Source organism: Schistocerca piceifrons, chromosome X (assembly GCF_021461385.2).
Source record: "Schistocerca piceifrons isolate TAMUIC-IGC-003096 chromosome X, iqSchPice1.1, whole genome shotgun sequence".
Taxonomy (NCBI): domain Eukaryota; kingdom Metazoa; phylum Arthropoda; class Insecta; order Orthoptera; family Acrididae; genus Schistocerca; species Schistocerca piceifrons.
The window spans coordinates 337,270,838-337,284,548 of record NC_060149.1 but is presented as its reverse complement, the minus strand read 5'-3'; the positions used below and the strand labels follow the sequence as shown (position 1 = coordinate 337,284,548).

Below are 13,711 nucleotides of genomic sequence, written 5' to 3'. Positions count from 1 at the left end.
CAATTGCTCCCTTATGCTCTCCCTGAATCTCTGTACAATCTCTGGTTCTTTCAGTTTATCCAGGTCCCATCTCCTTAAATTCCCACCTTTTTGCAGTTTCTTCAGTTTTAATCTACAGGTCATAACCAATAGATTGTGGTCAGAGTCCACATCTGCCCCTGGAAATGTCTTACAATTTAAAACCTGCTTCCTAAATCTCTGTCTTACCATTATATAATCTATCTGATACCTTTTAGTATCTCCAGGGTTCTTCCATGTATACAACCTTCTTTCATGATTCTTAAACCAAGTGTTAATTACGATTATGTTGTGCTCTGTGCAAAATTCTACCAGGCGGCTTCCTCTTTCATTTCTGTCCCCCAATCCATATTCACCTACTATGTTTCCTTCTCTCCCTTTTCCTACACTCGAATTCCAGTCATCCATGACTATTAAATTTTCGTCTCCCTTCACAATCTGAATAATTTCTTTTATTTCATCATACATTTCTTCAGTTTCTTCGTCATCTGCAGAGTTAGTTGGCATATAAACTTGTACTACTGTAGTAGGTGTGGGCTTCGTATCTATCTTGGCCACAATAATGCGTTCACTATGCTGTTTGTAGTAGCTTACCCGCATTCCTATTTTCCTATTCATTATTAAACCTACTCCTGCATTACCCCTATTTGATTTTGTGTTTATAACCCTGTAGTCACCTGACCAGAAGTCTTGTTCCTCCTGCCACCGAACTTCACTAATTCCCACTATATCTAACTTCAACCTATCCATTTCCCTTTTTAAATTTTCTAACCTACCTGCCCGATTAAGGGATCTGACATTCCACGCTCCGATCCGTAGAACGCCAGTTTTCTTTCTCCTGATAACGACATCCTCTTGAGTAGCCCCCGCCCGGAGATCCGAATGGGGGACTATTTCACCTCCGGAATATTTTACCTCCGGAATATTTTACCCAAGAGGACGCCATCATCATGTAATCATACAGTAAAGCTACATGCCCTCGGGAAAAATTACGGCTGTAGTTTCCCCTTGCTTTCAGCCGTTCGCAGTACCAGCACAGCAAGGCCGTTTTGGTTAATGTTACAAGGCCAGATCAGTCAATCATCCAGACTGTTGCCCTTGCAACTACTGAAAAGGCTGCTGCCCCTCTTCAGGAACCACACGTTTGTCTGGCCTCTCAACAGATACCCCTCCGTTGTGGTTGCACCTACGGTACGGCTATCTGTATCGCTGAGGCACGCAAGCCTCCCCACCAACGGCAAGGTCCATGGTTCATGGGGGGGGGGGGGGGGGGGTTTGGTATGAGCAGCATAAGTAGTTATGTTCTCGCCATAGAAAAGGAAAGGCCGGCCGGAGTGGCCGAGCGGTTCTAGGCGCTACAGTCTGGAACAGCGTGACGCTGCGGTCGCAGGTTCGAATCCTGCCTCGGGTCTGGATGTGTGTGATGTCCTTAGGTTAGTTAGGTTTAAGTAGTTCTAAGTTCTAGGGGACTGATGACCTCAGATGTTAAGTCCCATGGTGCTCAGAGCCATTTGATCCATTTTGAACAAAAGGAAAACACAGTCCACTGAGGGTTTTGATGACCTGAAGAATGTCTAAGAGCATGCTTCATCTATAGATCATATAACAAGGGAATGGTCCAATAAGACATCTCGAAACCTACCCTGAAAATTTGTACACAGGAAGAAGACAACGAAAGAAATGCACTGCCAAAATTTTAGCTGCTTAGAGGCACTACAAGTATCTTGCAAAAAATGTTGAATTTTCGCATTTTTGCCGTGCGAAGAACAGCTTATAACAACAGTTTGTACAGCCCTGCCCGCCTAGCGCTCAACTCGATGAGTCAGTCACACAGCACCGCGTAACAGAAATCTCTGGAGTTCACAGACACCAATTTTAAACACCCTAAGCCTGGTTTACAATGGAGAGAATGGAAGAGAACATGTGCGAATGAGCATTTGTAGAAAATTCACTACCATTCGCTTGTATATGTGTAGAATCGTTTGTACTAGAGGGAACGGAAGAGAACCGCAGGTAGTGAACATTGCCTACGAACGCTGTGTTGTTAGTTTTTGGAGCTAATATTCGGCATACAGAATACAACTTTATCTTGTTAGAGCCACGATGCGAAGCTTTGCTGTTCATTGAGGATTATTTTGCATGGTGAGTGCACTGTTCTGGACAGAGTATGCAAAATGGTGCAGGGAAGAAAGAATTTGTCTTAATTTGTATGGAAGCGTGACATGTGTGGATATCGACTTTTCACAGATGTTGGAGTGGCCATGAAAGACGTGTGGTTCGGATTTCACGTTAAACTGCAGGTCTCCATTTTTCGATTACATAACTGGGAAAGGTTAGGACTACGTAAGTAGCTGCAGTGGTATCGAGTTGAAAGACCTGCAAGAGGCCTACCGGTACACCAGACAGAATTCTCTATTGCTCGTGCTTGATGTGGTGTCACCGCCAGACACCACACTTGCTAGGTGGTAGCCTTTAAATCGGCCGCGGTCCGGTAGTATACGTCGGACCCGCGTGTCGCCACTATCAGTGATTGCAGACCGAGCGCCGCCACACGGCAGGTGTAGAGAGACGTCCTAGCACTCGCCCCACTTGTACAGCCGACTTTGCTAGCGATGGTTCACTGACAAATTACGCTCTCATTTGCCGAGACGATAGTTAGCATAGCCTTTAGCTACGTCATTTGCTACGACCTAGCAAGGCGCCATTATCATTTGCTATTTATCTTGTGATGCATGTACCGTCAGACCGATGTTCACCAATTGTGGATTAAAGTTAAGTATTCCAACAGCTACGTACTTTATTTGCTAGACTCAAATCCTTTAACTGTTCCAGACCTCACGCCAGCCTGCGTGAGCTTAAACGCGTGCCTTTCGGCTTCACCTCCTAGTGGCTTGGCTGTCTTGCCAAATCACAACACTTGATAGCTTCGGTGAAAACCTGGCTTAAACTATACAAATATTTTTTGAATAACGTCATATTGACAGTTCAATTCTTGACATGGAATTCTGATAAAAGTGGCTAGCAGAGAAAATAAAATCATGGCAGTGTTTGATGTCACAGTCGTCTTCCATCATGATAACCTGTAATTTGTTGAAATTATATGTCTTGCAGCGCTGCCTTTTATAACAATTCCTGTCGGCCATTCCTTACAATAATGTTTGAACGCTGTACATTTGGCTATTAGTGGAACAGTTCTTCGTTTATTCCCTGTAGTTGTCACAAAAATGCGAAATGGCTATTGAATGACAAAAATAAAGGTTTTTCTTGCACCATGCACACCGGAAAAAGGAAAAAATTGATGCAGTCAAGCACTTCGCAGTAACCGCTAGTTTTATTTAGACAGAACTGGGATGGAGTCAGAAATGGTTCCGGCCGTTGTTCTGCATATTGCGCTGCATACCAGGCATACTTGATCAAATTCCTAAAGCGTGACGAAGAAAACTGGTAATGCACAAATGACTGGAGCTTAAGAATACTGTTCCGCTGATCAACCTGAAATGAGAGAGAGGTATCGGAAATTATGTTGTCTGATAATTTCCTGAGAAATGCTTTCCACTGTCGAAAAAACTGTTTATCGGGAGGTTGAATTGCACTAACAGTTCCAGGCGAAATCCACATTACATCTAGAGATTTTTCGTCATCCTCCACAAAACAGAGGTATCTTTATGTCCAGACCATGAATCCAACAAAAGCAATGAATTAGTTTCTGCAGCTGGTAGGAATACGATTCGAACGAAATGTAGAAAACTATTCTTTCCCATTTTTCTAGATTTTGATATGTGGATTACAAGCTTTTTGCGACTAAACAGTCCATTTTTCATTTTTGGTCCTAATTTGCCTTGCGGTTCTTGAAGACATATATGCAGCTGCGGAAACAGTAAACCACTCATACTTGTCACTGGCATCATCGTATATGAATGTGTCATTGCAGTCATTGACTGGGCAACCGACTCCGTCTCTTTTTCACCCCAAAATGATAAAAGTGCGGTGTGCACGCAGTTCTTTCACGAAACCTGACTGATCACTGTTATAAACAGCAGTTGCGGGGATAACAGCAAATTTCGTGTGTACGTCAGCTATGAATTTCTCTATAGCATTGGCAGCAGCTCTACGCGTTTACGTGACGTAAAATTGGTAATTTTGCGACTTCCTATTCTGTACGATTTCTTGAACCAGCGTAGCCAGGTCGACGAAGCTTGGAAAGTAATGTTCATATCAGATGCAATTCGGAGGGCCCAGTCTCATAGGTACCTTCTTTACCTTCCTTCGTTAAACGAATATTTCACTGCCTCTTTTGTCGCTGAAAGCTGTTGCAGTACGGTTTTTTTTATATTATTAAAGGGCTTGGAAGGTATTCTTCTTCAGAACTGTTACTCGCACAACTGTCGGTCATCCGAACCACAATTCATGGGATCGTCACGGTTATTTCCTATTTCTTCTAACGTATCCACAATTTAAAACGAAATGTTGATATCATTCGAATGAATGTCAAGGAAATCAACTGACAAACGACACATATGTACGTCCTCAGGAGAAGTAGATGATTTCGGCTGGAAACCACGTTTTTCATGTTTCATCATTACTAAATTGAGAACGTTAATTGAATTCCACATTACTGTGAAACTGGAAGAAGGGAAAAAAGGTATTATTAGCAGGCATGCTTCACGAAAGCACAATAAATATTAATTTAGCTTTATCTGTATTGCCGATACTTAGAGGAAAGTGCCCTTTTAAATGATAGAAAACTGTAGAAAATTATCTTTCAAAAGCATTTATTATATACTTTATAATGTTGTGTACCATTTAAAACTTACTTTCAGGAAATGTAATTAAAAATTAGTATTTAAAAAATATATAGTTGAGATCCTTGCACTTTGCGAATTGGAAAACTAGTTGCCAAAAGCGGACCCCTTGTAAAAATAATAAAAAAAAATAGAAAAGCGCATTATATCAATAATAACATAAACTAAATTCAAAGTGTAAGTTTTGCATAACAATTTCAGTATTTAATTTTAAAAATTACAAAATATATTCAACAATTAAACCATAAAATGTAGATGACAAAATGAGATAGTTCAGTGACAAAAGTCGCAAATGTACACGCCGTTCAGCCCCAGAACAATCTACATGGGCCCAACACGACCACATAACGCACATAACCCAAAGTTCCCCTTTAGAGTATTCAGAAAATTTTCTGTCACAGAACATACACCATGCATCATCATCATTTGATGGGGTAACTCCAGGGAGAAACTCCAATTCAGATGTTCCTAGGGATACGCTGTGTTCATCTTCAGTGCTAGATTCCTTCTCATTTTTCTCGAAGTTTAAACGTTTGTTCACGAGTTTCCTCCGTTTACTCAAGGACTTTGCTGCTGAACAGCGCCCGCAACTGGATTTGCTTTTCAGTCCTTGAGCATGACTCCGTGCTTGCTGTTCAGCTTCCTTGTCCTCTTTAGCTATTTGAGCTTCCACCAACTGCGCTTTATAAGGTGTAGATGTGATGACTGTAGAACTGCAGGCCTTTCGTCCCCTATTCGAGGTGCTCTTTTTAATTTTTGGAATGAGAGTGATAGCCGAGTGGTCTAAGGCGCTGCAGGCATGGACTGTGCGGCTGGTTCCGGCGGAGGTTCGAGTCCTCCCTTGGGCATTGGTGTGTGTGTTTATCCTTAGGATAATTTAGATTAAGTAGTGTGTATGCTTAGGGACTGATGACCTTAGCAGTTAAGCCCCATAAGATTTCACACACATTTTGAATGGGAGTGATATCGAATGGACTTGTCTCAGAAGATGTGGTGCCTGAGGATCTTCAAGTGTAACTGATGATAGAGGAACACCGAGGCTTTTCGAAGTCGATGGGTGATTTGTGTCATCACATTCTTCTCTGTCCTCTGAAAACCCCTGATTTCCTACTAATTGTTTGATTGACGCAGCTTCATAGGAAGATGAATCTCGTTTTTTATTGGCTTCTTCAATGTATTCATCATTTGAGAATAGGTTTTTGTTCAATGGGTATATTCCTGTTGCTTTAAATCCATTAATTGTTTTTTGGGCTGTTTGGCATGATTTCCATTACATCATAAGGACTCACAGCACGTTCATTGTGCCTTAAGCACTGCCTAATTTCCTCATTGTAGTAAACTTTGAGACAACCCATGAAAGTTGTCCAAAGGTTGCAGTTTGTGTGAGCAGTGAGGTGGCAGTGAGACAATGGTGACATGATTTTATTTTGCCAAGTCTATAACATCAATATTCTGCGTGTGGCTAAGATGGCCATCCAAGAGCAACATCACAGGTTTTTCCTCTGTAGGTTTGGCGAATTCAATAAAGTGTCGAAACCACTGAGTAAATAAGTTGATTTGAATCCGACCTGAAGGGTGTGCTGCAAAGATTGCTCCTGCTGGAGCACCTTTTTTCAACTGTTCACTCATATTTTTCCGTGGAAAAAATCACTAAAGGAGGCACGAATGATCCACTAGCACTCATGCAAGCAACGATTGTTATAAGAGCTCCACATTCTCCAGATGTTAAGGAGGCTATCTGCTTTTTGCCTTTAAGGACAATTACTTTTCCTACTTTTGACAGTACCACAGTAATGCCGCACTCATCAACGTTGTAAATTCTGTCAAGAGTGAATTTAAACCAGTCATAAAGATTTTCCAGAAGGTTTTGAAATTTCTCTGCGTTTTCCTTGCTGAATCCACAAGCCCTAGCATAGGATGTTCCAGTAGGCTTCCTCTCTGACAGTTTATCATTGTGGCGAAGCCTAACCCACTTTTTCCCAGCAATGTCATCTTTGAGAGGATGTTCAATGTCATTTCACTCTGCCAATTGCACGGCATTCTTCGTAAATCGTTACGAGTAAGCACGAAGAAAGATGCTTCCATAGCAAGACAATAGTGAACAAGTTTATCCCCAAGTTTTTTTTACCCAAAACTGTAGGTCTACCTCTTGTGGCTTTTGCTGCTTCCTCAAGTGTGCCATACTTTATGTTGGACAACCTCATGAGTGTTGTTTCTAGAACATTAAACACATTACTGGCCTTCTGCCAACCCATCTTCTTTTTCTGAACTGCGTCAATAGCTTTAGTCATTTTTAGAGGGACTCCACTTTCTTTGGTCAACCATTCCCATTATCCTCTTGGAATCTGAAACACAATTCCAAAAGAATAAGAGTGTGCACAAATAAAGGTAGACTTCAAACATGAAAGTATAAGGGGTCCAGTTTAGGCAACCAAGTGGGGTCCAGTTTTGGCAACTATAGCCTACATTTTCTTAACGGTATCAATTTTTAACCAAACATCTAAATGAACCGGTTTAGTGATAAACAAAGACCTTGAACCGTACCATTTAAGAATATATACGGGTGTAAACGCTTACCTTCCTATACCTTGGAGAAATACTGAAAAATGTAGCATGATGTGAAAACTTCAACCACTGTCAGAATACGTAATGGCGGACAGACGAACAATGAGTGAAGTGGGCGACTGGTGCGTTCCACTACAGACGGATAGAAGCGTAAGCTAGTGTTTACACTTGATGCCGCTAGAGTTCAGGAGACTAGGGGGTCCACTTTAGGAGAGCGGTCTGCTTTCGGGCACTTTCCTCTATCAATACTGCAAAAAGCAACTGATAATTTGTAATAGATGTTGCATGAGTGGCTAATTCGAGAGAATAGTTACTTTGCACTGTAGTGTCAGAGAAAGTGTCAACGAACGGTAACCTGAGACATCCTTTACAAATTACGATCGGGTTGTGTCGTGTTCCCAGTTAACAAATGTACTGCCGACCTCAGCTCTCTCTCTCTCTCTCTCTCTCTCTCTCTCTCTCTCTGTGTGTCCATATTTAGATTTTTTTTCTATACTTGCAGTGCCTGGTAGCGGCTAAAATTTTGACAGTGCATTTCTTTCGTTGTCTTCTTCCTGTGTAAAAAAAATTCAAGGTTGGTTTCGATATGTCTTACTGGACAATTCCGTTCTAAGTATGTAGTTTCATTTCAAATAAATAATTAGCCAAACACGTGTTTTGAACATCACAAACTGATGAAAATCAGACACAAGAATGAAGTGTAAGCTAACGGAAACATCATGAAAATTCTAATTGGCGTCACAAGTCCTTCGTGTAAGCAGGAGCAAGATTCAGAGGTTATGATGAGACAGAAGATTCCCTGAACCCCGAAAGTTTCAGAGCCATTTTTAAGCTCGTGCTAAACAGAAACGAAGAGATGTAAGCACAGTGGAAGAAGATGGGCTATTTCCGTGGATTTTCCAAAACTGTACAGAACATACTGATGGAACGTATAAATGAGATTTATGAATGTATGCATTGAAATTTGGCTAGAACTTTATTTTATGCATGCTTTGTGGACGAAGCTGCAGATGTTCCAGACAAGTCACAATGCTCTAGTGTTGTGAGACAAGTGGACTCCAAGGCCTGCAAACTCGGGTCCTTCAAATTACCCCCTAGCTCTTTTTACTCACTGATTTGTAGTTTTGCAGCAGAGCTATAACATAAGTATCTGAGAATTTTTTTTTTTTTTATCCACGCTTCGGTGTTTCTTGCTTTCTTCTATCGGCCTTCCAAACGCATGGCCGTTGTCGACAGTATTGTTGGTAGATGGCACTAACGCTAGGATAATATCTGCCATTCGTGAAAACCGTTTGGGACTAATTGAGGTTGTAAATGAAGTAATTGACAGTCCAGACTCTAGTGTAATGACTACAAGATAAGTCTGCGGATTTCAAAAATAGCCTACTAGACTTCGACTTTATTTTTCTTCTTTCTGTTTTCGAAAGTATTTTTAAAAATTGAACTGCTTTTCAACTTTCTGAAGAAAGAAAACAATGATGCACACTTTTATAACAATGCTGTCTGAGAATGCACAGCTTACATGAAAAAGCTTAAGACATGAAGATAAATTGATCGACATTTTAAGTTCCACGAACCGGTCGACTAATTCGCAACCTGAAGCTTCAATGAATAGCGCTGAAATGATCGATGAATGCATTGACAATTCATTGCTGTCAATATACAAACAGGTGTACTTCGAGGTGTTGGATAATATTGTAGCTCTTCTTCAATCGTTCTTGGTTTTGTGTCGAACTGGAGACTATTTTCTTTTCATCATAAACAAACATTTCACAGTAATTCGGTTGGAAGGAGTTTCTCTTGTGTTTAACGCATAACAACGTATTAGAGGAATAGTATGGCCCAGGATCGCTTATTAGGTCTTGCTTGTACCTCCGTTGAAAAACCAGTACCGCGAATACTTGGAAACTGATAGACATGGCGATGTCTGTGGAAGATGCAGGAAGAAGAAGAAGAATTAAGATAACTTGTTTTACAAGTAATAACACTCAAATACCCAATCTACCAGTTCGTTTGTAAATAAGAGTGCCATCCTCATCACCACCACTATTATTATTATTACTATTATTATTATTATCATCATCATCATCATCATCATCCTTCTTCTTCTTTCCTTTCTCAGACCTTAGGTCTGGTTAAAAATGGAAAGTGACATGGACCTTGATGAAGCGTGACTTCCTTTTAACTGTACGGTATATGTTACATTGCATTTAGGAACTTTCGGGGAATTGAACATGTATCAATAATTACAGATTTCTGTATTTGTATATATACGTTTGGATGTAGCTGTATTGCGTTGATGTACTGGTGCATATTGTGTGGTATGACTCCTGTAGTTGATAGTATAATTGGGATAATGTCAACTTTATCCTGATGCCACATGTCCTTGACTTCCTCAGCCAGTTGGATGTATTTTTCAATTTTTTCTCCTGTTTTCTTCTTTATATTTGTTGTATTGGGTATGGAAATTTCGATTAGTCGTGTTAATTTCTTCTTTTTATTGGTGAGTATGATGTCAGGTTTGTTATGTGGTGGTGTTTTATCTGTTATAATGGTTCTGTTCCAATATAATTTGTATTCATCATTCTCCAGTACATTTTGTGGTGCATACTTGTATGTGGGAACGTGTTGTTTTACTAGTTTATGTTGTATGACAAGCTGTTGATGTATTATTTTTGCTACATTGTCATGTCTTCTGGGTATTCTGTATTTGCTAGTATTGTACATCCGCTTTTGATGTGATCTACTGTTTCTATTTGTTGTTTGCAAAGTCTGCATTTATCTGTTGTGGTATTGTGATCTTTAATAATATGCTTGCTGTAATATATGGTGTTTATTGTTTGATCCTGTATTGCAATCATGAATCCTTCCATCTCACTGTATATATTACCTTTTCTTAGCCATGTGTTGGATGCGACTTGATCGATGTGTGGCTGTGTTAGATGTTACGGGTGCTTGCCATGTAGAGTTTTCTTTTTCCAATTGACTTTCTTCATATCCATTGATGTTATGTGATCTAAAGGGTTATAGAAGTGGTTATGAAATTGCAATGGTGTAGCCGATGTATTTATATGAGTGATTGCTTTGTGTATTTTGCTAGTTTCTGCTCGTTCTAGAAAGAATTTTCTTAAATTGTCTACCTGCCCATAATGTAGGTTTTTTTATGTCAATAAATCCCCTTCCTCCTTCCTTTCTGTTTAATGTGAATCTTTCTGTTGCTGAATGTATGTGATGTATTCTATATTTGTGGCACTGTGATCGTGTAAGTGTATTGAGTGCTTCTAGGTCTGTGTTACTCCATTTTACTACTCCAAATGAATAGGTCAATATTGGTATAGCATAAGTATTAATAGCTTTTGTCTTGTTTCTTGCTGTCAATTCCGTTTTCAGTAGTTTTGTTAGTCGTTGTCTATATTTTTCTTTTAGTTCTTCTCTAATATTTGTATTATCTATTCCTAGTTTTTGTCTGTATCCTAGATATTTATAGGCATCTGTTTTTTCCATCGCTTCTATGCAGTCGCTGTGGTTATCCAATATGTATCCTTCTTGTTTCATGTGTTTTCCCTTGACTATGCTATTTTTCTTACATTTGTCTGTTCCAAAAGCCATACTTATATCATTGCTGAATACTTCTGTAATCTTTAGTAATTGATTGTGTTGTTGATTTGTTGCTGCCAGTAGTTTTAGATCATCCATGTATAGCAAATGTGTGATTTTGTGTTGGTATGTTCCAGTAATATTATATCCATAATAAGTATTATTTAGCATGGTACATAGTGGGTTCAGAGCAAGGCATAACCAGAAAGGACTTAATGAGTCTCCTTGGTATATTCCACGCTTAATCTGTATTGGCTGTGATGTGATATTATTTGAATTTGTATGGATATTAAGTGTGGTTTTTCAATTTTTCATTACTATGTTTAGGAACTGTAACAATTTGGGATCTACTTTGTATATTTCCAATATTTGTAGTAACCATGAGTGGGGTATACTATCAAAAGCTTTTCGGTAATCAATGTATGTGTAGTGTAGTGACGTTTGTTTAGTTTTAGCTTGATATGTCACCTCTGCATCTATTATCAGTTGCTCTTTACATCCTCATGCTACTTTACAACAGCCTTGTTGTTCTTCATTTATAATTTTGTTCTGTGTTGTATGTGTCATTAATTTCTGTGTAATGACTGAAGTTAATATTTTGTATATTGTTGGTAGGCACGTTATGGGGCGATATTTTGCTGGGTTTGCTGTGTCTGCTTGATCTTTAGGTTTCAGATAAGTTATTCCAAGTGTAAGTGTATCAGGGAATGTGTATGGGTCTGCAATGTAACTGTTAAATAATTTAGTTAGATGTGAATGTGTTGAGATGAACTTTTTTAGCCAGAAATTTGCTATTTTGTCTTTTCCAGGGGCTTTCCAATTGTGCATATAATTAATTGCTCGGGTGACTTTTATGTTGCAAAATTATCATTTCAGGCATTTGTGGTATCATCTTGTATGTGTCTGTTTCTGCTTGTATCCACCGTGCATGTCTGTTATGTTGTACTGGGTGGACCATATGTTGCTCCAGAAGTGTTCCATGTCTGTTATGTTTGGTGGATTGTCTATTTTAATTTGTGTGTTATCTATTGTCTGGTAAAATCTCTTTTGGTTTGTGTTGAATGTTTGGTTTTGTTTCCTTCTATTTTCACTTTTTTTGTATCTTCTAAGTCTTTTGGCCAATGCTTGTGATTTCTGCTTCTTTTCATCTAATTGCTCTATTGCTTCTTGTTGTGAGATTTTACCTAACCTTTTTCGTTTTTTGTCTGATATTTCATTTCTTATAAATTGTGTTAGCTGTCCGATGTCTTTTCTCAGTTTTTGTATTCTGATCTGTAGCCTGTGTTGCCATGCTGGTTTTTTGGGTTTCTTCTGTGTGTTGGTTGGTTCTGATCTCTGCCTAGTGTGTATATGTAGTGCAGTGAGTGCTCCTGTATAAACCAGTAGTTGTAACTCTTCCATAGTTGTATTTTCCTTTATTTTGTTGTGTTTGATTGTGTTGATAGTTGTTATTGTTGTTTCGACTTGTGGGTTATTTGGTGGTCTATGCAAGAATAGTCTAATGTCCGTATTTGTGTCTTTGTAATGTATATATGTTAGCTGAAATTTTGCTTCTATATCTAACATGTGTGTCACTTCATGTACTATTTGTGCTTGTTCTGGTGGCTGTCTTAAGATTTCGTTTTCCTCTGATTGTTTAATTGATGTGTGGTGTTCTTTGTTTGTTTGCTCTGGGATGTTTGAGTCAATTACTGTATTTTCTTCTTCTTCTGATTACACATTATTTTGTTCCAGTATTTGTTGTTTGATGTTTTCTAATTCTGACTGGGGTATCCTGTTATTTTTGATTATTACATGGATCTGATCAGCTAGTAGTTGTTCTGTGAAAAATTTTAATTCAGGGTATCTGGTAATAAATGTTGTGTATACTTGTGATGTGTATCCAGTTGTGTTGGTTCCTAATTTTGATGCTTGGTAATAATAGAACATGAGGTGTCGGTTAACTTCATCTGACCATCTCATCCTCTGTCTTTGTTTTCCTTCTAGAGTGGTTGCAGGAAGCATATCCTGCAAAACACCTCTATTTGGATTTATATCATTTTCCGTGTGGCTAGCAGTGTCGTTACCATTGTGGACAGGCATAGGGTTCAAGCGTTGTCCCCCGACCATGATAGCACTTGTCCGAGGCTTCATTAGTTCTGTCTGGAACCAACTAATCACACTAAAAGGGGGGTTAGCCCTATTAGTGGTTTGTTTTTTTCGTCGCCTTTTACGACTGGCAGAACATACCGGAGGCCTTTTCTTTTCCTGGGCCTCCACGGGGTTTATTATTATTATTATTATTATTATTATTGTTATTACTGGGCTCTTCTAATATTTTTCCTGGTCTCCCTGGAACGTAGGCCCATGATCCACCACTGGTTGAAGTATTTTGTCCGAGGGCGTTGGCGCCGAGTGAGCTGCCTGAGCGCATCCCATGCAAGTAGCCTGCAGCTCAGTCGGGAGCAGCTCGTGGCAGTAGACGTGCGTTTCTCAAAATGAGTGAGCATGATTTATTGTTGTATTTGCTGCTGGAAGAAAATGATGAAGAAGAAGACATTCTACTCCAACAGCTACATAATGGAAACGCTGTAACACATCCCATCTTCAGGACGAGACTTGACAAAGGTGTCTTTAGGGCACTTACCAATCGTCATTTATAAAACGAGGACAAAAAGTTTCGTGAGTTCTTCCGGTTTAACATCACCCAGTTTAATTACCTCCTAGCTATGGTCACAGACGATTTCAGG

General features: G+C 39.5%; 1 protein-coding gene across 1 annotated transcript in view; it reads left to right on the top strand.

Annotated features, from left to right (window-relative positions):
- Positions 1–13,424, top strand: part of LOC124721469 (sorting nexin-7-like) — a 191,176-nt gene extending 177,752 nt beyond the window's left edge. Inside the window, exon 10 of the mRNA XM_047246463.1 lies at positions 13,325–13,424. Coding sequence (XP_047102419.1) covers positions 13,325–13,408 — 84 coding nt within the window. The 3' untranslated portion in view covers positions 13,409–13,424. The remainder of the gene's footprint in view (positions 1–13,324) is intronic.
- Positions 13,425–13,711: the final 287 nt, after the last annotated feature.